General features: G+C 40.6%; 2 protein-coding genes across 4 annotated transcripts in view; one reads left to right on the forward strand and one right to left on the reverse strand.

Annotated features, from left to right (window-relative positions):
- Positions 1-1,207: 1,207 nt before the first annotated feature.
- LOC127370257 (placenta-specific gene 8 protein-like) lies at positions 1,208-5,214 on the reverse strand. The gene is made up of 5 exons (XM_051412170.1): positions 4,985-5,214; positions 4,681-4,779; positions 4,452-4,576; positions 2,191-2,303; positions 1,208-1,363 (listed from the first exon to the last, which is right to left on the reverse strand). Exons 2-4 carry the CDS (start codon positions 4,763-4,765, stop codon positions 2,199-2,201), a joined length of 315 nt encoding a protein of 104 aa, XP_051268130.1. The 5' UTR covers positions 4,766-4,779; positions 4,985-5,214; the 3' UTR covers positions 1,208-1,363; positions 2,191-2,198.
- Positions 5,215-8,682: 3,468 nt separating this feature from the next.
- The window catches only part of adamts6 (ADAM metallopeptidase with thrombospondin type 1 motif, 6), a 64,901-nt gene continuing 50,342 nt past the window's right edge, over positions 8,683-23,241 (forward strand). For 2 of the 3 annotated variants that reach the window (XM_051412164.1, XM_051412166.1), the window contains exons 1-9: positions 8,683-9,217; positions 10,567-10,984; positions 11,076-11,464; positions 13,261-13,435; positions 14,071-14,294; positions 14,470-14,553; positions 16,439-16,584; positions 19,597-19,640; positions 22,397-22,502. In XM_051412164.1, the coding sequence (XP_051268124.1) occupies positions 10,885-10,984; positions 11,076-11,464; positions 13,261-13,435; positions 14,071-14,294; positions 14,470-14,553; positions 16,439-16,584; positions 19,597-19,640; positions 22,397-22,502 (1,268 nt within the window). In that variant the 5' untranslated portion in view covers positions 8,683-9,217; positions 10,567-10,884. Of the gene's footprint in view, positions 9,218-9,422; positions 9,704-10,566; positions 10,985-11,075; positions 11,465-13,260; positions 13,436-14,070; positions 14,295-14,469; positions 14,554-16,438; positions 16,585-19,596; positions 19,641-22,396; positions 22,503-23,241 lie in introns of those variants that run through there. The other variant, XM_051412165.1, reaches the window with a different exon arrangement.

A 23,241-nucleotide genomic window follows, 5' to 3' on the forward strand; every position in this document is an offset into this window, starting at 1 on the left:
TTGAGTTTGTTTTCCTGCAGCTTTCTGAGCAATGTCCTCTTTAATCATCAGGATGTTCCCTCTGTTTTCCCTGTGAGAAAAGAATAGTGCATTTTCTAAAGAGTAGGTCAGAGTGCTGGATGACGGACAGAAAATGTTCATGCTAGTTAAGGTAGTTGGAGAGCTTCTTTAAAACTGTGTTTTGTATTTGAGAAAATGTTTTAATTGAGGTTCAGCATCATTTTCAGCATTTTTATTAACCTTCAACAGCACTCATTCGTTGGTGTAGCTGATCCACACAGGTTTATAGCTGAGGGCACAGTCTGTGTCTGCAGCAGGCAGGCTGAGGTGATACACTCTACTACTATTACTACTACTTCTAGTTATACAGTCTGTGCTGTAGACCAGTGGTTCACAACCTGGGAGTGCTCAAAGCTTCACAGGAGTCACGAGACCTTCTGGATTTTCAGGGGTGCAAAAGAACTTTTAAAATATACTCAGTAGGCTTATATCTCAACATTTAGCTCATTTCTGTGAAGAAGAAACTAAATTGTTATTTTTAAAGTTTAGATTTGTATTTAATATAAACTTTAAACACCTGAACACAAGCTTTATTCAAAAAGCCTTCACTCTGTAATAAACAGCCTCGTCCTGTGTTTGAAAACTGCACTTAAATCAACCAAAGACTTAATAAAACAATGACCAGGCATCAGGGAGAAGAAAACACTGAATTCGTCATTAAAAGAAGAAGCCTATTAAGTGTGTCTGATTGTTAAAAAGAAAAATAACAACGTAACAGAGCAGAGAATTGTAAATTGTAAATTATATTCAATATTCCTATTTTTAAAGCAATAGGCTAGTTAATTGCTGTAAAATAAATGGGAAAGTTAGATTACTGCAGTTATTCACAGAGAAGATCCTCAATGAAACACAAGCTCATGTTTCTCACTAATTATCAAAAAGATGCAGTTCAATGCATCTGCAAAGCTTTAGTGTTACTACATCATGATAACGAAGAAAAGTGCCTGAAAAACATTGGTTTGATATAAATGTAGTGATTGTAAACACTTGTAATGTGGCATTTATGTGTTTTTCTTGATGAATAAGACACTGATGACATCTTTATGTAGGTTTTTTTTCCCTACCAAAAATGTAATTCAAAGGAGGTACATTAAGGAAAACGGTTTGAGAACCACTGAGGGGAAAAAACAACAAGGGAGTTCCTCTGCTCATTCAAATTAAAAGAATTTTTATTACAGCAGCGTGAAAAACATTAAAACATTTAGTATCCAGGTCAGAAGTCCAGCAGGATCCATTTAGTATACTTTCCATAGCCAAGCCCTCGGTGTTAAAGGTTTGATTCCTGTTTAGTTCGACACACACACTGTAAAAAAACAACCGCATGATTTTAAGGCACAATTCTATTAAGTAAAACTCAAACTTTAAAGTTTTTGAAATAAACAAAAGAAAAAAGTTTTCCAGACTGTTTCTTCTTTAGAAACAAAACATTCTGTATTTCAAACACTTTTCACAGCGATGTTTCATTATTTGGGTGCTTGGAAATTAAATAATTGCAATTACAAATTTTTAAATGCAGATTTTTGGTTTTCAAAACCTAAAGATTCAAGTTTTTCTAAAAAAGTTTGTAATTTTTCATTAATTACTGTCAGCTTATTTCAAAACTTTGAAATAGTTTGAGTTTAAGCTTGACATAAAACTCAAAAATGTAATGGCGACTGTTGCCTTGAACATTTTTCTTTTACATTGCATGCATTGACATTCAAACTGGTGATACCAAAGGACAAAAAATATCTTTTAAAGAATCAGGTTGTGTTCAGTGATGGGAAAAAAGCTAATGGCAGTGTATGACACCTTATGTCAACACCAATCTTCTCCACATCCTGTCAACTGCTGGAAATTACAACTACAATTTATGACAGCAGCAGTAAAGGTGTGTCCCTGGCCGACTAATATTTAACCAACGCCACATCATTCAGAGAATTTAAGTAAAAAAATCCCAACAATAATCTGTTTACAACAACCGCTAAAGGTTATATTACACTCCAGTAGGTTTACAGCTTCTCACAGCATCTAAAAAAACTGGATTTTCCACGATGTCAGAAGCTCCATAAAGGTGACAAAACATGGTGTGGTAAATATGAGGTGATTTTAAAGGAGGTTTCTGGTTTGGTGCTTTCACAACACACTTACAGGAGCATTCAGAAAATGCCTTGCTCCTTCCTGCGGTCAATATCTCTCTTCAGCTGGCAGGTGGCGCAGACTGGACAGCACCAGGACACCATGAAGTCATTACACAGCGAGCCCTGGAAGCAACAAACACCGACTGTTAGCGGGTGCATCAGAGGTTAATACAGCTGAGAACTTTTGTTGGAAAGGGCCGTGGGGTTACTGACACATCTTAATAAATGAACATATAAAACGGAGTCACTCATTCACTTAATTAACTCAAAAACTTATTTTAAATAGAGGCGATATATTTCCAGTGCGTTCCATTGAGTCATTTTCTTCAAGTAGACTTTATATTATTACAAAAATGGAAGCAATAAAATGCCGTAAAGCATGTTTGCCCATTCTGGGCTACTGTAGAAACATGTCAGTACAACATTGCAGCCTTCGCAGAAGGCAGCGAGTCGATTATACACAAATGAAAACATACCGTAGGCCAAAAGATCCTTATAGATGTTACACTCTGGACCTATATATTACATTGGTTGACAGCTGGAGTGACAGATTAGCTCAGAGATTAGGATTTGACTTTTGAAATATGCATTGTTAAAGATTAAACCGGTGGCTCTCAACCTTTGTGGCTTACAGAACAGCAGTGTCTACTTAAGGCTCTTTGTCATGTTTTCACCAAAAGAGTGATTTGCCATCTAACCCTTACTGATGGTTTCATTTAATAACTGCTCAGGGCCCAAACAGGTAAAAGCATCCAATATTTCACATAAAAGCAAGGATTACCGAAAAAATGAATACAGATTTGTGTTTTAGAACTTTGTATTTTCTCCTTTCCCTTCCCATTTATCATCTTATGACCTCTCAGATTTATCCGGTGACCCTTTGGAGGGGCCCGACCCCTAGGTTAAGAACCGCCGGATTAACAGTATATAAAGTTAAAACTATTTCCACCTCGAGCAGTAAAACAGTAAAATACTGCACTCACACAGCCATTATTCTGCATTTGCTTTTGATACTTTAAGTACATGCTGGTAATGCTTTTATTTAAAGTTCCCCCTCCACTCAAAAATATGTGTTTCTTCCTGTTGCTACAGTGTGATGTTTGAATGATGTATGTACAGAGTTTGACACTAGAAGGATGTTTTTACATTCGTCTGCTGAAAGTTGAAAGTTTCTTGTGTCCAGCAGGAAAACTTTAGAAGTGAACTCAATTTGAGGTAGAAGGAGAGTAGATTACTTTTTAAGGATTTTAATGTAGAAATTATACTTCTTTTTGGAGAAAAAAACACATTACACACATTATTGCTCATAGCAGACAACTGCTACATTCAAACTCGATTATTTTGCTCATATGTGACTCAGATCAGATTTTTTCTGAGTTTGGTTTGATTTCTTTGCAATGTGACCTCAGTGTGAACAGTCGTATCAGATTTTATGTGACTTTTACGACATTCAGGTCACTTCAGGACTGTGATCTGTTCGCAGTGGAATAGGATATGTGCCACATAAACAATCAGCACTATAATAATTGCAGTGTGAACGTAGCCTACATGTGTGGACGTATCTCTGAATGAAGCACTTTTAGTTCAACTCAAACTGTTTGAGGAAACTGATTGCCTTAAACCGTTTAAGTGTATTAACTCAAATAATGAAAGCATGGAATATAATTAGATTTGAGTACAAGTAAGTTAAGTATTTAGTAAGTTAACTTAAATTAAATAATACATTTTAATTTAAAACGAGTAAGTAAATTACCGTCATAAGCAGCATTTCTCCAAACTCATTTAAAATGTGTTAACAGAATGTATCTATTCTATTTGTCTATTTTAATCTGTCTTTATATATATATATATATATATATATATATATATATATATATATATATAATAAAGTAAGAATAACTTAACTTCATCTTCTTTATACAAATATTTCCACTTAAGTTTAATTTAATCAAAGTAAATGATTACATTACAGTGACGCTTGCATTTTTATAACAATATAAAGTCAACTTAAAGAAAATAAGTCAGTGGAACAGACTGGAATAATATCAACAATTTTTGGGAGGATTCATTTATGTTAATTCACCTTTTTTTATGAAGATATGCTGTTAGGTTTTACAGTGCATTAGTATTTTTAAGCAAAATAAGGTTGGGAGCCACTGTTTTACAGCTATTAAAGGTAATACTGTTACCTGACAATAATGCTGTTTTACTACATGATCCAAAGGGAGACCTACAGTCAACCAGCTCCATATATATCCAATGAAAACCTACGTTGATGTTGTACTTGGTCCTGTAGACGCTGCGGATGGGCATGCCCAGTCCACACAGGCAGCACTCGCCCATGTCACTGGCGATGGAGCAGCCGAGGCACATGTAGCAGCACAGACCGTAGCAGCCTGATTCAGAGAGGAAGAGAAATGTTAATATTAATACATAGTCTTCAACTCACATGCTCAACTGTGTGCAAATCAGATTTTCCCAGTAAGAAATAAGTGCTCACAAGTTCCACAGTCTTCACAGAAATTACACAGGCCCGTCTGGAACTCAGAGGGCTGGTATGTCCCCGGTTGGTTGGTCACAGCCATGATGAGGGATAATTCTGTGTGGGATGAAAAGAGTTTGTCACCGATGTCTTGCTCTTATCACAGTTCCCGAGCCCAACACCGAAGAGGCCGAGGCTTATTTTGTGATGTCCCCCCCCACCATGCAGAGATAACAATAAATTACACCTCTTTAGAACTTCAAACAATATGGACACACATTCAGGATTCAGAGTCAAGCAGTCGTTAGGAGGTAAATCTTACCAGATGGTTGGAGGGTTGAAGGACGGTGGAAGGACTTTTCCTGGACTGAAGCCAGAGTCTTTATAAAGGTTTAAAGCAGGTGACTACTGTAGTCATAAACGTTATCACTTCTATTGTGCAGAGGTCACTAAACACACCTGCACCAAACCCAGTACTGCAATAAACCTCAATCGTACAACATTACACTCCCTCCTTATGAATGTTACCCTTTTTTTAAATCTTATATTTTTAGATGTTAATATAAACTGTAGAAGCAAATGTAATGATTTGAAATTAGCAATAAAAAAAACTTTTGGTTTAAAAAATAACAAGAAAAATGAATTCCAACTTCCAAAAAGTGTTAATATTTATATCCATTGCATCTGAAATTATATTAATATAGTGTTTTGAATTGAATTGTGCATCACATTCATGTTAATAACCTACTGAAGCTTTTATTATTTATTAACCGCCCTCCTCTGTGAACAGCCGCCGCATCAAAGGTCAGATAATATGAACCTATTAATAATTCAATGACAATAAAAAAGTTTTCTCTTTTCTTCTCCTTCCTTGTTTTAGTGATTTAATTTGAGCCTACATTTACTCAAGCACTGTACTCAGGTAGTTGTAGTTTATCTTAGTATTCGAATACTACGTTAATATCATCTCCACCTCGGCCAACTACAATATTAAAAGGTCACTTAAATATTAACACAGCAATAATAATCATCCAGCAGTATAATATGTAGTAATATAACCATAACAGAGCAATCTATCCTGCACAGTGGCTACTGTTACTTTATCTACATTTAGCTGATTTTGCTTTTACTTAAATAGGGTTTTGAAAAGCAGGACTTCTCTGTGTGTATTCTTACAGAGTGGTAAAGCATCTGAATACTTCTTCCACTGCTGACGGAGGTTTATTATGTGTGCAGTGTAACACACATTGCACATTAGGCTATCTCGAGTTAAACATCATGCTGACACACCCTGTCCTCAATCACAGCAGCAGAGAACAATCAATAATGTGATTAGGGGTATATATGACCCTGTTCTTCTTGTGAAACTAATTTTAAAAAGACTTTTCAGACCCTTGCTATGCTCCTTTCAGACACACGGTGGCGCTGCTTCCCACAAACTGGCTGACACCTACTCGGGGCTGTGTAGGAGGGCATGTAATGACGAGCTGACTGTAATGATATAGGCTCCTACATAATGAGCAGCTGTAACTGAAGCTCAGGAATAGGCATGATTTTCAATTTCCTACAGACTAAAGATAGACGTGGGCTAAATTACAGCAAAATACATGAGGTTGCCATTAGCCTACACTCCTCAGCAGACCCCCTAAAATACTTTCACCGGCCCGAGCACATCCAACGATTCAGACATCAAACTTTTAAACCTACTTATTGGTAACAAATAGAGTCTGGAACTGTGTGTGTGTGATTTATTTCAGGATACTACAGGGTTAAAGATAAAATCAGACAAACCTGTGCGTGTTCTTTTTAGCCTGACAGCAGTTTTCATTAGCTAATTTCAAAGTTGGTGCCAAACAAATGTCAGAATATGTTCTGTGTTTTTCTAATATTGTTCCTTGTTGATGTTTGTGGTTGCTGGGCGATGATCTACTGTAGGTCATGTCATCATCTTCTGTACAGAATTTACACCTAGAAAGTGGATTCAACCAGCAGAATATTACTATATGAGGCACATTTGCTCGAGTACAGTTTTGAGGTACTTGAATACTTCCACTGTATGCTACTTTCTGCTTCTACTCCACTACAGTTCATAGGGAAATATTGTCATTTTTACTCCATTACATGTATCTCACAGCTTATTTTTTTCAGATTTGGATATTACATACAAAATATATAAAAATATGATGCATTATTATCGATAAACTAGCCAAAAGTGGTTAAAATGAGTTCTTCTTCAACATAAAAGTTCTGCCTACGTGTTAATGCATCAATCTAATATTGATTCAATATTTAAATGTAAATACTTTTTATATTTAATTCACTGATGGAAGAAGTTCCTCAGATCCTTTACTAACTTAGCATCAATACAGAAGTGTAAAAATACTGCATTCAAGAAGTATTATCAATAAAATGTAGCTAAAGTATCAAAAGTAAAAGGACTTTGACTGACATATGGTTCTGTGTGACATTATTAGATTGTTAATACTGATGCATCAACGTTAGAACAACATTTTATTGTTTTACTGCTCAAAGTGGAGCCAGTTTTAAGTACTTCATATACCGTTTAACTCGGGGTCGGGCCCCTCCAAAGGGTCGGCAGATAAATCTGAGGGGTCATGAGATGATTGGTGGGAGTGGAAAGAAGAAAAAGTTCTGATACCCCAGTCTGTTGTCATATTTTGTGTTTTTCTCTGATCTTTGCTTTTTGTGAAATATGTGACATATTGATGATTTTCCCTTTATGTGCCTCAAAAGTGGTGAAATGTCTCTTTGTCAGAGCGGCACACTGTGTTTTATATATAGGATAACAAATCAACAGTAGTGAAGAGTAAGTACAAATCTGACATACTTGTACTTTACTTTCCATTTTATACTACTTTATACTAGGAAATATTGTTCTTTTTACTCCACAAAAGTCATTTGATATTCTTAGTTACTAGCAAGATTTTACATGAACAAACATATGATCAGCATATATATAACAGTATATAACGTAGTTAAAATTAGCTTCATCTTGACCTACTAACAGTAAAATGCTACATACACATTAATGCATCATGCAAGTATCAAACACTCAATTATACTTAAAGACTTTTACTTCAAGGAGTATTTTACCTGGTTGAGAACAGTCTGAATTGAATACAGATGCCTCTTTATGTCCTACATTAACAAACAAATCAGGGAGAAGATTGGCTGTTTCTGTATAGTTATTCTTAATATCTGCCATCGGGTCGGATTCCCCTTGAAATCAATGTAACAAGTCGGTTGAAACACTGCTGCCTTTGTCCACAGGAGGTGCCAGAATCAACACTTAAATAACGCCTCTTGTTGCTGCTTTAAATATAATTTTCAATACAGAACTTATACTTCCAAAACAGGGATTTTTACAGTGTGGTTGTCCTTTTATTAAAGTAAATATCTTAATAGTTTATAATAGTAATAATAGATAGATAGATAGATAGATAGATAGATAGATAGATAGATAGATAGATAGATAGATAGATAGATAGATAGATGACAACCAAAAAACTGATAAAAAATGAATAAAACTCACTCAAAAATCATGTTTTAATATAATACTTTAATCTTCAAAGTAACTCCAGCTGTCAAATAAATGTAGTGGAATAAAAAAAGGACAATATCTCCATCAAGTAAAGTACAAGTACCTCAAAACTGTACTTGGGAAACTTACTTTTATATTATTTAAAAAGTTGAATGACTTTGATCTAAATATGTTGTTTTTTAAATGTTGACTTGAACCTGTAATGAGGCACTTTCATACACTTCTACTTTTATTCCAGTAAATGATCTGAAGGTTAAATCTGGGTAAAGTGTGAGTTAGTGTTATTTCAGGGCAGCACTGATAGACATGCGCACAGCTGAGAGGCACATCTGCACTGACGTCACCCCCAGCGCACTCCCCCACCCCCCAGCCCAACACACCACCCCGGCCTCCCCCCCCACACACACACTGAAAAAGCTGCCAATTTGAAGCTGTCCTGTACTGGGACATACCCGGTCTCTGCAATGTAGTGAGGAGGAGCAGCTCCAAGCCAACTTTTTTTTTTCTTCCTCCTGCTGGTGTTGTGCATGCACTTTTCTGAGGAGCAGTCTGCCGCTGTGGCGGTTCCTGAGGTGGCAGAACACCCTCTGCAACCTCAGCTCACTTTTTAAGCCACTCTGAGCCACCAACCAAGAACACAAAGTCTAGATTATAAAGACGACAGATAGAGCTGAAAATAGACCCTTCTGCTGGAGGAAATCCAAGACTTTGAAAAGCTGAATAACTGCTTTTTTTTTTGGGGGGTTGTGTGTGTGTGTGTGTGCGTGTGCGTGTGTGTGTGTGTGTGTGTGTGTGTGACACAGTGTCTGAGATACTGCTGCTCTGAAGGGGAGACTCACACTGCAGTTTTTAGAGGATGGCAGAGGAGTCCAAAGGGAGATGAAAAGAGGAGAGCAGTAGAGGTTTGTGTGCGGAACTTCAGAGCTGCACACGTCTTTTGTCCTGAGCTCTGCCTGCACACTTGGACCGGAGCTGACAATGAAGATGAGCATGGTAACTATGTGTTAACGCTGTTCCTGAGAATTACGGATGTCTTTCGGGATGGGGGGGGGGGGGGGGTTGTCGTGTGAGCATTTAAATCCTCTCAGGAAAGCAGAGTGTTTACAAACCCCAGCATTTAGCCAGTTGTAGGCTGCTGCTCATTCAGGCACAGCGAGTTCACAGAGTTTTTTGCGCGGAAAATTTGCGCGTTTGGAAACATTTACGCACCGGATCTACAGTTGCAGGGTGTAAGAAAAAAAAGCGTTACAGCAGGTCCACATCTGCAGGGCTCAGACTAACTTACTAAACTTCCTAAGAGAGCTCTTTTTTTTTTTTTAATTTTAGTTTTTATTTTTGCTTGCAACAAGAGCAAAAACGCGTCAAAGCGATGTCAGGTGGTTTATTTGGATTTTCGCAGACGCTCCTTGAGGCTTGTATTTGAGGTACCGGTGTAATGCACACGGGCCGGCTGCCAACTGTCTGGGTCAGAGTGGCCAAGTAAGTAGCGCTGTCTGTCTGGAGTGCTGGAGCCAGAGCTTGAAGAAACACTCACACACACACACACACACACACTCACACACTCACATTCACACATACAAACTCTCATTTCCAAAAGGCTTGTCATCCGTGTTTGGAGTGCCGGTCACTTTCATTGGACACCATCCGTCTATCACCTGGATCCGCTGACGTTTGTTTATAGCGGTGTAGTTTGCACATGCTGCCGCGTCAGTGAGTAAAACCACAACCTGCAGAAATTATATCATGTCGACTAGTCAGCACCATTGGCGCTGTTAAGATTTATGCATCCGTAATAATGTGGCTTCAGCTGCACTGCACAGCCTCGTTTTGGTCACTCCAGTTGATGAATATTGAATTGATGGCACACATGTGGCTAAAAGCAACGTTGTTAAGTGTTAAAGTTGAACAATCAGACTCTAAATTATAAGATGTTGAACTTTAAGCACAAAGCAGGTCTTCAGTTAGTGATTATTTGAATCAAAGCTGCAACCATTAGTCAATTAATCGATCATAAAATCAATCAGCAACCATTTCAGATCATTGATTAATCGTTTAAGTACGTTTTTCAAGCAAAAAAACAGCAAACTTCTTCTGATTCCAGCTTCTTAAATGTGAGAATGTGTTGCTTGTTGTTGGTTCATGTCATTTCTAAATGATCATCTTTGTTGTTTTGGACTGTTGGTCAGATTAAAAAAAGCAATTCAAAGACGTTAATCATGGTTGCTGGAAGAAGAGGTGCTGAGGGGGCTGCTGCACCCCCTAATGAAAGTTCATAATAATGTTCTCCATGTCCTTTTCTATGAGGATTTACATGTGTAACCCCTGCTTGGTTTCCTCTGCAGGAATGCAGATGGATCGGTCAAGACAAGTTACCAATATAGAGCTTCCTGTTTGGAGTTACACCTGAGAGTGACTGAGTCTGATGGATTACGCTGTTTTCTATGAGCTGCTGACATGAATTCAGAGGCCAGTGAGATGTGGAAGTGCTCGCCTTCAGGAGAAATCTGAGACCTGGATGAGCCCTCGAGCACGAAGAGAACATTTAAGTGAAGGAGACAAACCATGGACTTGTTATGGTGTGGCATCGGACCGACCGTGTGCTTTTAACCCGTTTGTAGCACCCTCTACCCCTCACCCCATGTCACAGCTTTCCCTGAATTATGGAAATTTTGTGGAAGACGCTGACTTGGACACTGAGCCTCGTGGTGATGGCTGCTTCTGAATTTCAAAGCATCAACAGACCTTCACACAACTCTCAAGGTATGATAGATTGCGCAGGAGGATCTTTTATTGTAACCAGCAGTACGTTCATTGTCACATTATCTCTTCTTTTCTTTTTCTCCTGTAAAAGAGGAGTTCCTGTCCTACCTGCAGCACTACCAGCTGACTGTCCCGGCGCTGGTGGATGAGAACGGAGAGTTCCTGAGCTACACTGTGAAGCACCACCGGCCGGGCCGACGGAGACGCGGGGCGGTGGACCCCATGATGGGACAGCCTCCTGCGTTAGACCCGGACCCCCCAGAGTCCCGGCTCTTCTACAGACTGTCAGCCTACGGAAAGCACTTTCACTTAAACCTGACGCTCAACCCCCACCTGGTGTCAAAACATTTTACAGTGGAGTATTGGGGCAAAGAAGGGCTGGAGTGGCGTCACAACCTGGTAGATAACTGTCACTATGTTGGATTCTTGCAAAATCAGCACAGCACGACCAGAGTGGCGCTCAGCAACTGCAAAGGCCTGGTGAGTACAAAGGGTGACTTTTTTTTGTGTTATCATTCCAAGTGACCGGTTCACGCTCTCTAACTGCCCTTTCAGCCACACCGCTAACCTCAAACAAACCCTCAAACTAATGTCAGATAACTAATATATACCTAGCTTGTGCTGCTCTCATGTCAGCCAATCTTTCAGAGGATTAGACCAATTGTAGTTTGCTTAACAGAATCTTGGCTTCCGTCCACTTGGCACAGTCTGCAGGCAGCTCGGAGCGCGGCGATGCTCGTGGAGAGAAATCACATCATCTGAGTGATCTGTTAGTGATAAGCATCTTTTCTTTCCATTTGTGCGTTAAACATCACGCTTCATCCTCAGGTTTTAAAAAGCCTCAGTAGTTGAGATCACATTTCTTGTAGTTGATCCCTTTTGTGATCTGTAACATAATGTGTCTAAGTCGTAGATATTACTATAAGTGCTCTGTTCAGAAACAAAACTGAACAGCACTAACAAGGCATCTAATTATCCTGTCTAAGCTTTTAGTCCTCGGGCTTTTATCCACAGACTGTGTGACTGTCCAGCTTCTCTTTGCTAATCAAGAAATTGGAAGACGTTTTAATAGCTGTTATCCCTCCTCGCTTCAGAATAACTCTAAAGAAGGGAAAAAAAGACTCTGCTTCTTATTGGCAAATGTAATCATGTGGAGAAAACATGTAGCCAAATGTGTTGGCAAGACCTACACGGAGTATCATAAATTGAATTAGTGTTTGCTCTTTTTTCTAACAGCACCAAAAATGGACAAAACTGTGTCTGTACTTTAATGTAATCAGCTGTCTTGGACAGTTTGAGATCTTGACATCACACACAATTAAAACCCCTGAATGTGTTTCTGTGTGTTGGTGTGATGTCTGCTTAATTGCTTTCATTGAACAGAGCAAGAAAAGTGTTTTTCTACAAACTCATTTTGAAGGACTTCTCTCTGTTTATGCTTCGTAGAGGGTGCTGAAGGATTTAGAACATTGCCTTTAGAGTTGGTCTTGATGTAATTGATTGTTAGTGGTTCTTAAATCAGACTGGATGCTAGTAACTAATGTTTTGTATGTGCTAAAACATCACCCCATCAGGGAGAGATTACATGAGGAAATATATTTGTTATTTAAAGGGGTGCTCCAGCTATTAAGTATTGTACTTCTACAAGTTGAGAGACTTTTTTTTTTTACATTTTTTGAAAAAAATCGAAGCAGCAAATACTGAGATTTCCTAACTTTTGGCCCTTACTATCCAAAAATGCTGGATCCTACATTTCCCATAATGCAACTCAAAAGCATCTTTCATCAGAGTGTCTTTACCTGGTAAATGTTCATGTATTTCACGCTCCACATCCCCAGTTTGTGAGGCCAGCTTTCTGTAAAAATGTCTCCCGGCCCACGATGAGATAACCCTGATGATGTCATTGCCTAATGTCATTTGTGCTAATTTGAGTTTATTCAACTCAAACAGCCAATTCACCAAATGCACAGACGTTAGCTTTTAGCTGCTCCAGTGTCTCTCTTCATTTGCAGTTTTCACACATTCCGCGGCCACTGTAGTTTCTCCTTCACACTTGTAAGTGGAGGGTGAAGTGAGGGAGTTGCAAGCTGCAACCTAAATCTTCCACACTGGTTCTTTAAGTTGTCTTTGTATTCTGTTTGAGCACACGGTAACAAGTAAACTGTGTAAAACGGGAGGAGTGCACCTTTAATAGAACAAAAGTGTGGTGTTAAGATGTATTTAATGTTGGCTTGTGTTTGTAACCTGTTTCTCATTGATTTTCTCCCCCCAACAAGCACGGTGTTATAACAACAGAGGACGAACAGTATTTGATAGAGCCATTAAAGAACATATCCTCCACCACCTCCGGTGAATGGAACCTGGAAGAAGCACAGCAACATGTTATTTATAAAATGTCTGCCATTCCCTCACCACAAGAGCATAGCCAGGAGTTCAGCTGTGGCATTTCAGGTTGGTGAACCTCCATCTGGGTTGGACTCTGTGTGGGTGGAACTGACGTAAAGGAATAACTATACATAGCAGGTTAGAGGAAGTGCTGGTTTGGTTCTAGGCCCAGGTTCTGGTAGACATGACCGGGCCTCTTGTGTGCTATAGTTGCTCCTGGCCTGGACACCTTTCAACCTGCAAGAAAAAGTCTCCCTCCAGCTTTCACAAAAGGCCCTTCAGTGCATAAAGAGTACTTGGCTCTGACTTTTATAGAAGCACAAATCCTATTTATAGAACCAACAATCATGTTCAGATTTTAGAAATTCAAACAACTCCACCAAATGCTGTGTCTGCAGAGATATGACGAATTGGAAAAAGAACCAGGTGGATATTTAGGTATTTGGGCCAAGGTCTTATAAGAAACAGCAAAGGCTGTCATCGCCAGGAAGCTAGCATGCCTTAACATGTACCATCTTATAGCTTTTTCCCAGAGCATCTGGGTCATAAAGCAAAGGCTTTAGCTGCAAGGTTCAAAGGGGCAGATTCCCTGCACTTACTACACACAAACCAGCTCTCTCTCAAACCGACGATGCATCATCATTGTGAAGTATGATTTAATAATTCACTATAATCTGTCTTTGTCTCCCTGTCGTTCACAGACCTCATCAAAAGCAGTGCACCTTGCCAGTTCAGCACGCCATCCCCTGTCCACTCGCCCCCCGCACCTCAGAACGACAGCGAGCAGTCGAACAGCACCCACAGACAGAGGCGCTCCGTTAGCAGCGAGCGCTTCGTGGAGACGCTTGTGGTCGCTGATAAAATGATGGTCGGTTACCATGGACGCAAAGACATTGAGCACTACATCTTGTCTGTAATGAATATTGTAAGTTTGATCCTGCTTTTTGGTCACGTTCCAACACACTGTTGAACATAACAATTTCTCCATTGTTGCCCCGTTCAGTTATTGGATGTCTACGATAATGGTTGAAGATTAGAGGTTGTGACATTTGGACACAATTTGTCTGACTTTGTGTCTTTTCTTCTTTTCTGGAGGTCAGGTTGCCAAACTTTACCGTGATGCCAGTCTAGGAAATGTTGTGAACATTATTGTGACCCGGTTGATTGTTCTGACTGAAGATCAGGTAAGAAGAACTCTATTTCTACCCCGATCTTTGTCCCTTTTACTGTCTCTTTCATTCATTTCCCTAACTTTGAACTGTCAATACAGTACTATCACGTGAGCCCTTTTTATAGTGTCTTTACCCTCACCTGTAGCCAGTGTATAACTTATATGCTTGGCGTGAGTGAGCTGCAGTATTTTATGTGATTGAAGGAGGGGGAGAGAAGAGAGACTATTCACCATATGGCCACCACTTCAGATGAAAGATGTGCTCAGGCATCTTCCCACGGGGAGCCTCGATTGAGGGTTTTTACATGCACTGTACATGTGTATGTATGTGTGATGGGAGAAACAGAGTGTCTTCCTAGCATCTGTTTTTTTTCTAAAGGGGTCATAGCAGCTCTTTAGTAGCATCAAGTCCAAAAAACAAGTTTTCGTGTAAAGCGGGGCCGCACTTTGATCCAATTGGGAGGAAATACTTGTCTCTCAGTCCTTGTTTTGGATAAACTGAATAGAAAATACAGACAATACAACATTTTATGGTGAAAGTAAGTCACTGATGGGCTGTTGAGTTGTTCAGCATTGTGTTGTAATTAATCAGAGGGCACGCTGAAATCAACACCGCATCACTGGCTGGCGAGGCAATGGTTTACTGTAGCTGAACCCATCACATTCATGGAAGTAGATGAATTTTGCAGACTCTGCGACAACTTCCTCAACTCCTTCTTCTCCCGCTAGTCTTCTTTCCACATCTCTTACTTTTTTTGAATAATACAAGTCCTTGTTCTAACTCTTCCTGCTATAAATGGGTTTACCTTTACTACGCCTGAATCTTCTCTTAAATCAAACACAAAAACTTTTTTGCTCTTCCAACAACTTGTCCTCTAACCTCCCTCTGATCCCAGCACAGCACTCCTCCAAATAATTCATCCAGATAATCGTTCTACTTTGGCGGCATGGCGGCTCATCAGTTAGCACTGTCAGCACATGACATTAAGTTCAGTGTCACATTTGTTTTTTCGCATTTTTCCCTCGAATGGAGAGTAGACAGTTGAAGCCAACAAGAGATGAGAGGGGTAAAACATGCAACAATCAAACCAGGGGCATTGTGCGGCGCCCTCATGATACATGCTTTGACAACTTGTTGCTTAGAAAGGTGATGCTTAAGCAATATTACAGCTGCTTTTAATTAGTCCACACATACTCTCCATTACAAGTATCTTTTCAGGTTGTGTGATATGGTATACAATATGATATAATACGACACAGTCCGATACGACATCATTCAACATGACATGATACAATAAGACACAACTTTATCTGATATGAACGGACATAACAGGAGATGACAGGACACCATTAGTTACGATACAACAGAGCATGACAGGACACGTCACACCGCAATACAATACGACATGACACAATATGACACCATACGTTACATGATACGACCCAATATGTTACTACCCAGTACGACAGCATGATTTGATTTGATTGGACACAAATTAAATATGACGCGACGCAACACTAGGCAACACAATACAATGCGACATGTTATGAAACAACGCAATTGGGGATTAATAAAGTATATCTTCATCTTCTTCTTCATGATACAACGCGACACAATTCGGCACGATACTGCACGATACGATACTGCACGATATGATGCGATACGATACTTTAATGTACTGAAGCCGGTTATGAAACAACACAATATGACTTGACATGTTACAACATGACACAACACGACACAACGCGATCAGATACGATAAGATAGGATACTATACGATACAGTATGTTACGATACAATGTACTGAAAACAACTTGTTTTGTGCTGTGTCATATGGTTTTATTTTGTTATACCGTATCATATTTCACCGTATTGCATTGCATGTTGTCTTCCGCAGCCAAACCTGGAGATCAACCATCATGCTGACAAGTCTCTGGATAGTTTCTGTAAGTGGCAGAAGTCCATCCTGTCTCATCACAGCGATGGCAACAGCATTCCTGAAAATGGGATGGCTCATCATGACAACGCTGTCCTAATCACCCGGTAAGCGTTAGCTCACATTTACGCGTATGGACCACATTTTGCTCACACACTAGCATAGTGATCCAGCATGGATTCATGGGCTTTAAAGGGTAAATTTGTTTTTTGCAGTGGTTACTTTCATTGTAAGTAGTGCTAATTTTCTCATTTTGAGCAAATAGGTTGCAGGTTATTTTCTGTGCTCTTGGCGCATAAAAGCTGTGGAGTCACAGTTCAGTTTCAGACTGTAGATGTGTGTGTGTGTGTGTGTGTGTGTGTGTGTGTGTGTGTGTGTGTGTGTGAGTGCTAGTAGAGATGGCCATCAGCTTCAGTACTCACGCCTCCAAATGTCCACTTCTTGTGCACAGACTTTACCTGTAACTGTTAAAACTGATGGGAATAAAGACCTCAGTTCTGGAAATAAAATGTGCTGTTTCAGACGCACTGTACCTGTCACACTGCAATTTATGTCATGGGTGTTACCATAAAACAGCAAACCTCTGTCATTACCTGGAATAGGCTTCATTGTTGCCAGAACTGTTTGGCCACATAACCTAGCAACTAAAGTGTATATTCCCCACACTGGTTTTGTCTAGAGAGAGGATGGTGTTCTGTGATTGACATGGGCTAAAGCCAAGCTTTTTGACTCTCTGGGCTCTGTACAAAACAGCCTTTCTATCATTAGTGTGCTCTTGCTTGTTGTCTGTCAGCTGATGTTCTCCAGTTCCTTTGGCTCCTGTTTTTATTGTTGGTTTTAGCTTCACTAAGCACCAGCACCAAAGGCTGTTTAGTACAGTCTAGATGCAGGGGTCATGTGGTTTATCCATTTGGCTGTGATCTTTTTGACTATAACTGAAAATTTTAATTTAGATACCAAACACCTTATGGGACTTGGAACTCATAAACGTACTCATTCATGTTCAGCAACCTGCAGATAGCACATAGTCCACTGGGGGAGGTGCATGTCAAATGTCAGACCGTGTCCAAACATGCCACACTGCACAGTAATGCCAACTTAGCAGCTTTATTGGTTGTTTTAGTTACTTTTCAGACCCTTTTAACAAATTTATTTCTAAATAAAGACTAGCGACAAATTAAGTGACTTGAGCCCGACTGATATGTCTACGATACTGGCCTGTCGTAGATATATCGGTATCTTATTGGTATCAACGTATATGTCATCCAATTTATTTTTCCGGGATATCTTAAATCTTAAACAGTATTTAATGAAGGTATTTGTTTAAAAAAGCATTTTAGAATAGAATTTTAGTAAACCAATGGTAGTTATTTAAGAGGCGTAAAACCTCAAAAACACACCCCAAAAAAATTGCCTGTAGATGGCGCACGTCAACACTGCTCTTGGGCATGCCCACAACTTACCACAGTGCAGTGCTTAACCCCATGTGATGAAGTATTGGTGAATGTGGAGTAAATATAGTATTGGTGAATACTGAGTAAAAACGAGGCAAAAGTAGGCGAGAGATAATGAGATAATAAGCTGTGGGGAGGAGGCACCAGCTGAGCTCAGAGATGCTAACATTGGAGATAGTATAAATAGTTGATGGTAGACACCAGTAAGCCCTCATTAACCACCATGTCTGGAAGAGCAGTCAGTGCATTCCTCGCAATGGTGGAACGCACCTAAAAAGGTTCAGTAGGATTTTTAACATGGTTGATGCTTGCAGCTCAGAGGGCACTTATTTATTTCATACATCTGGAGCATTTTGTCTTCAGATCAGTGATTGAAAGTAGAGCTGCAATAACTATTTCAATGATTTATCATTTTTAAAGCAGTAACACAAACATTTCAGCTCCTCCAACGTGAGGATTTGCTGCCTTTCTCTGCGTTGGTCGGACAAAACAAGACATTTGAGATCTTGGGCTTTAGGAAAATGTTATTATCTCTATTTTCTGACATTTTATTGACCAAATGATTAATCAAGGAATAATTATCAATAATGAAAATAACAGTTGGTTGCAGCACTAGATCCAAGGTAGGTAGGTGTTAATTAAATATTTACCAAAGTGAAACTCTTGCCTGGACATTTACATCTTCATGATTTCTTTAATGTCTTCAAATTATGTGTCTGAGGCCATCACTACACATATCTAATTCCAACTTTAACAGTCAAATTAACACAGTTATTATTTGAGAAATATAATAATATCATCATAGGGAGTCACAGGAAGCAGGGTATTGTCTACTACTACTACTTCCTCGTCACCACTGACCAATCAGTGCAAATATCCTGCAGTGATGCACCAGCAGGACACACACACAAAACCTTTTCATTGCAATGATTCACCGTTCTCATCTTCATCTTCATTGTGAGCGCCGCAAAGCACTGTTGCTTCTTTGTCAGTCCCATTTTGAGGCTGCGCCGCCTTGTTTGAATGTGGCCTGTCACGTTCAAAAAAAGACACCGAGGGAAATTAGGGGAATAAATCAAAACAAACGGACGTCCTAAACGAGGTCACGATTGTACCTCACTGGTTTGGAGCCGCTCCACTGGGGAGGGAGGAGGAGGAGGAGGAGGAGGAGGAGGAGGAGAGAGAGGAGTTTATGGGGAGAGAGCGAGGGAGGGAGAGAGGGGAAGGAGAATGAAATTAAATTTGCTGTGCCCTTGGTTTTAATAGATTAAAAGCTTTAGGAATGATTGGATCATTCATTTGAAATGTACGATGTGGCTCAGAGTGTTCTGGCCTTTTTTTCCCCCTGCGGTCTATTGGATTACCTGTATGTGAGTTACGGGGGTTAACAGTAGGCACACAGCATGAGCGAAGCCTTTCACTCTGCTGTCTGAGCGCTGTGTGTTAGCTGCGCGAGCCTCGTGCGTACAGATGGAGGAATGAACCAAACCTGCAACAACTTCATCAGATGCTATTGTTATGCTAAAGGTTGAGATTAGATCTCGTCGGACTCGTGTGATTAAACACGGAAAGAATGGAATGGAAAAGAGCCAGTGGAAGAAAATACTGTACAAAAAAGGTTTAGAGTTAATTTGTTTGTGTTCTTTCCCCCTTTTTCTTCTTTAGGTATGACATCTGCACCTACAAGAACAAACCCTGTGGTACCTTAGGTGAGTGTGCTGAATCAGAGGAAGATTTATCCACGCTAACATGTGTTTTCATGCTAAATTGGTAATTTTAGCTGATGTTGACTATACGATTCTCTGGTTAAGGAGTTCATCCGTCTCTTTTTCCCTCCCTCTGGAGAGAGGTTTTCATTTTCACGTTTGGCCTTCGACGTGTCCTCAGACAAACCTTATTTAGCAACCTTCGCAGTCTCCTTCAGAAGAACCCCAGACGGCTCCTCCTGTGAGACATAATGAGAAGGATGTTTTCACTTGTGTTATTATAGCTCCTCAGTGACTCCCCTCTGTTGGTTGAGGCCCTGAACCTGGACAGCCGTGGTCACCTCCTCACACGGCCTCCAGTTTATAAAAAGTGCCCCGTCTCTCCTCCTCCTCCGCCTCTAACCTCAGTTTGTCTAAGGTGTTTACACTTCCACTGGGGTTGAGAGAGAAAGGAAAAGGTATGCGTTGAGAAGCCGGGGAGGAGGGGGGGGTGAGGGATAAAGAGGAGGAGATGGAGAAGAAGAGGAGGAGTTGAAAGGAAAATGGAAGGGGAAAAGGACAATTACAGGGAGTGTTAGAGTATGCAGGAGGGAGATAGAGAGGGTGATACGCTGGTTGTGGCTGGATTGGGGGGTGGGAAAAGGACAGCAAGCAGTGGCAGAGACCCCCACCACCTCCTCCTCCTCCTGCTGCTCTCTCTCTCTCTCTCCTCTTCAACCCCTCATCCCACCACCACCCAGCCCTTCTCTCCCCATCTTATCTTTGTCAAGGCCCCGCAGGCACCACAGTATATCTTGGAGGTAATATTGTGACTTCAGGGGTGGTTTGACAGATTGACCGCATTCGTCACATTCCCCGGTCGCTTTAATTGCCCTGGCATCTGCTTGGCTTCCTCGTTTGTCTCAACCCCCACCCACCCCTCTACCTCTCCTCCTCCCTCTCCTCTCTTCTCTCCTCCCTCTCCTCTTCAGGGGATCATGCTCCCGGGTCAGATCGCTGGCCTTTAGGGTCGCCGAGTAATCACGGGGCCGGAGATAATACACAGTCCACCCCGGTGCAAAGAAAACAACTTGCAATGCAGTGTGTGTGTGTTTGTGTGTGTGTGTGTGTGTGTGTGTGTGTGTGTGTGGTGTGTGTGTGTGCGTGTGTGCGTGCGTGTGCGTGTGCGTGTGCGTGTGCGTGTGTGTGTGTGTGTGTGCCTGTGCCTGTGTTTGCGCTCACCCACGACACAACGCACACTCACTTTACTCACTCTCACACAAACTCACACATTCTTAAACTAATCGTAGAGTAGCCACCCTCCCTCCTTTCCCTCCCTCTCCTCCTTCTTTCTTCACCTTCAGGCTCCCTCTTTCCCCGCAGTAATGGTTTCAGTGGCCTCCTGATTTGCGAGTCTATTCTTGTTTAGCCTCTTAGTAAAGAGGACACAAAAGCCATGCCACTTTTAGCAGGCAGTCAGGGAGTTCACGCAAACTATACAGGAGAACCTGAGGCAGCGCTGACCACCAAAACGTGTGTACACGCAGGTTACTCACTGAGTGCCAATGCAGGCGAGACACGTCTGTCTATATCACGCTTTGCAAAGATCTCAAAAACTGGACAGTTTAAATTCATTGAGATGAATTTAAAGGGTCGGTTCACTCAAATTACAAAGAAACATTTCACTTCTTACTTACCCCTTGCCGTATTCTTAGATATCTGCCTCCTCTTTGATAGGAGGAACTTCCGATTGAACTGTTGGCCTGTTTTTATGAGCATGAGAGTTAAACAAGACATCAAATCTATGTGTACGGCTACAGACACTGAAACCTTCCTCAGATCAATACATTAAAAAAACAAACACGAATGTCATATTTCCAGCATGTTTTCTACATCGTTTTCATTTGCTTTGACTGGACCTCTTTTATTTATATCCTGTCAATGTGCCCTCTTCACCTGCAGTAGTTTAATGGCACCTTAATGGCACCTGAATGGAGAATTAGTGCAACCAACCGTAATGGATGGAAACGTAATGTCTGGGGATTAACATGGATTATTATATACTCCACTGTACTGGAGAGGAGGCATTTATCTCAATACCTGGGCAAATGAAACCAAAACTGCCTGCATGGTTCCATACGACAAGAAAAAGTGAGAAAACATTTAAACCCATTCAGATCCCTCACACACATTAACACACATCCCCCAACACACACCTGCTTTGCGCTGTCATATGATCCACTCTGCAGTCACCTGTAGATGTAATCTGTGAAGAATTGCCTCCTGTCTCCCGATCTGACCTGTCAGGTTTTAGGAAAGAAAAAAAAAGGACCTGCGACACCTGGATTGTGGAGAGGTTTGAACACCCTCTCCTCTCCCTTTCTCTCTCCCTCGTTCTCCGACTCGAGTTCTGAAATGAGGAAAACATCTATATTTCCTGACAGGTTTCTGGTGGGGTACGCTGTTGGTGAGGGGGTTCTTATATTCCCTTCCTTGGCTCGCGTTTTAGGTGATCCCTTGTTACATGAATTGAAATGTATAAATCTAACCCTTGTCTAGACATTTCCCAGCAGTCACTGCAGCTTGCAAGACAAAAAAAAAAAAAGAAAAAGACGTCTAGCCGTTGCTAAACTCCCCCTGGTGAACAGAAGATCATGTGTGTGGAATCCCAATTTTATGACTGTTAGTCTTAAGAATGCTACGTCTTGACCCTGTGTTTGTATGTTTGTCTGGCATGTGTGTGTGTGTGTGTGTGTGTGTGTGTGTGTGTGTGTGTCTAGGCTTGGCCTCAGTGGCTGGAATGTGCGAGCCAGAGAGGAGCTGCAGCATCAATGAAGACATCGGCCTCGGTTCTGCTTTCACCATTGCGCACGAGATCGGCCACAAGTGAGTCTTAAGGTTTTTAAGATCCGAATAGAAAATGCAAAATGTGTCTCACGCAAGAACCACAGATCCGTTCTTAAAGAGGGGACTCCAGGAATCAAGAACCGATTCAATAGTCCGATCCATCGAAATCGTATGCCACCGTCCTTATCAATTCCTTGATTTGATGCTGGCACGTTTTTCTTTTCCTACGCTGCGTTCAGACTCAGACACAATAAAACAGTTGCGATGACACTAAATACATAGACCTACTCTTTTTTCCACACAGAATATTAATCAGGAATCTGTAAGGGAATCGACAAAGAATTGGACCCATAAGCAGGATCAATAATGGCATTGGTATCAATAAAATTATATCAATTACCATCACCAGTCCAGACATGTTTAAAGTCATATAAAATACTCTGCTTTGAATAATATTTGTCTCTGATATAAGTTTTCTACAAAAAAACCAATTAACCTCCTCTTTGAAAAATCCATAATTTACGAGTATGCACATATTTTTTGTTTCAAAACTTTAACCGCTGGACACAAGATGTCCATCCTCAATGTTTGTGCACACACATCACACTTTTTTGCATATTGGATGAATGGCTTTCTCTCTTCAGCAGATGAATGTGACAACAACCTTCTAGTTTCAAAGTCTGCTTATACATATCATTCTGCACAGGGAAAAAAAACCCACATTTTTGAGAGGAGGGGTTCTGGAAGATGCACATAGGAGGGATTTAAGCTGCATTCA

This window comes from Dicentrarchus labrax, unplaced genomic scaffold (assembly GCF_905237075.1).
Source record: "Dicentrarchus labrax unplaced genomic scaffold, dlabrax2021, whole genome shotgun sequence".
NCBI lineage: Eukaryota > Metazoa > Chordata > Actinopteri > Moronidae > Dicentrarchus > Dicentrarchus labrax.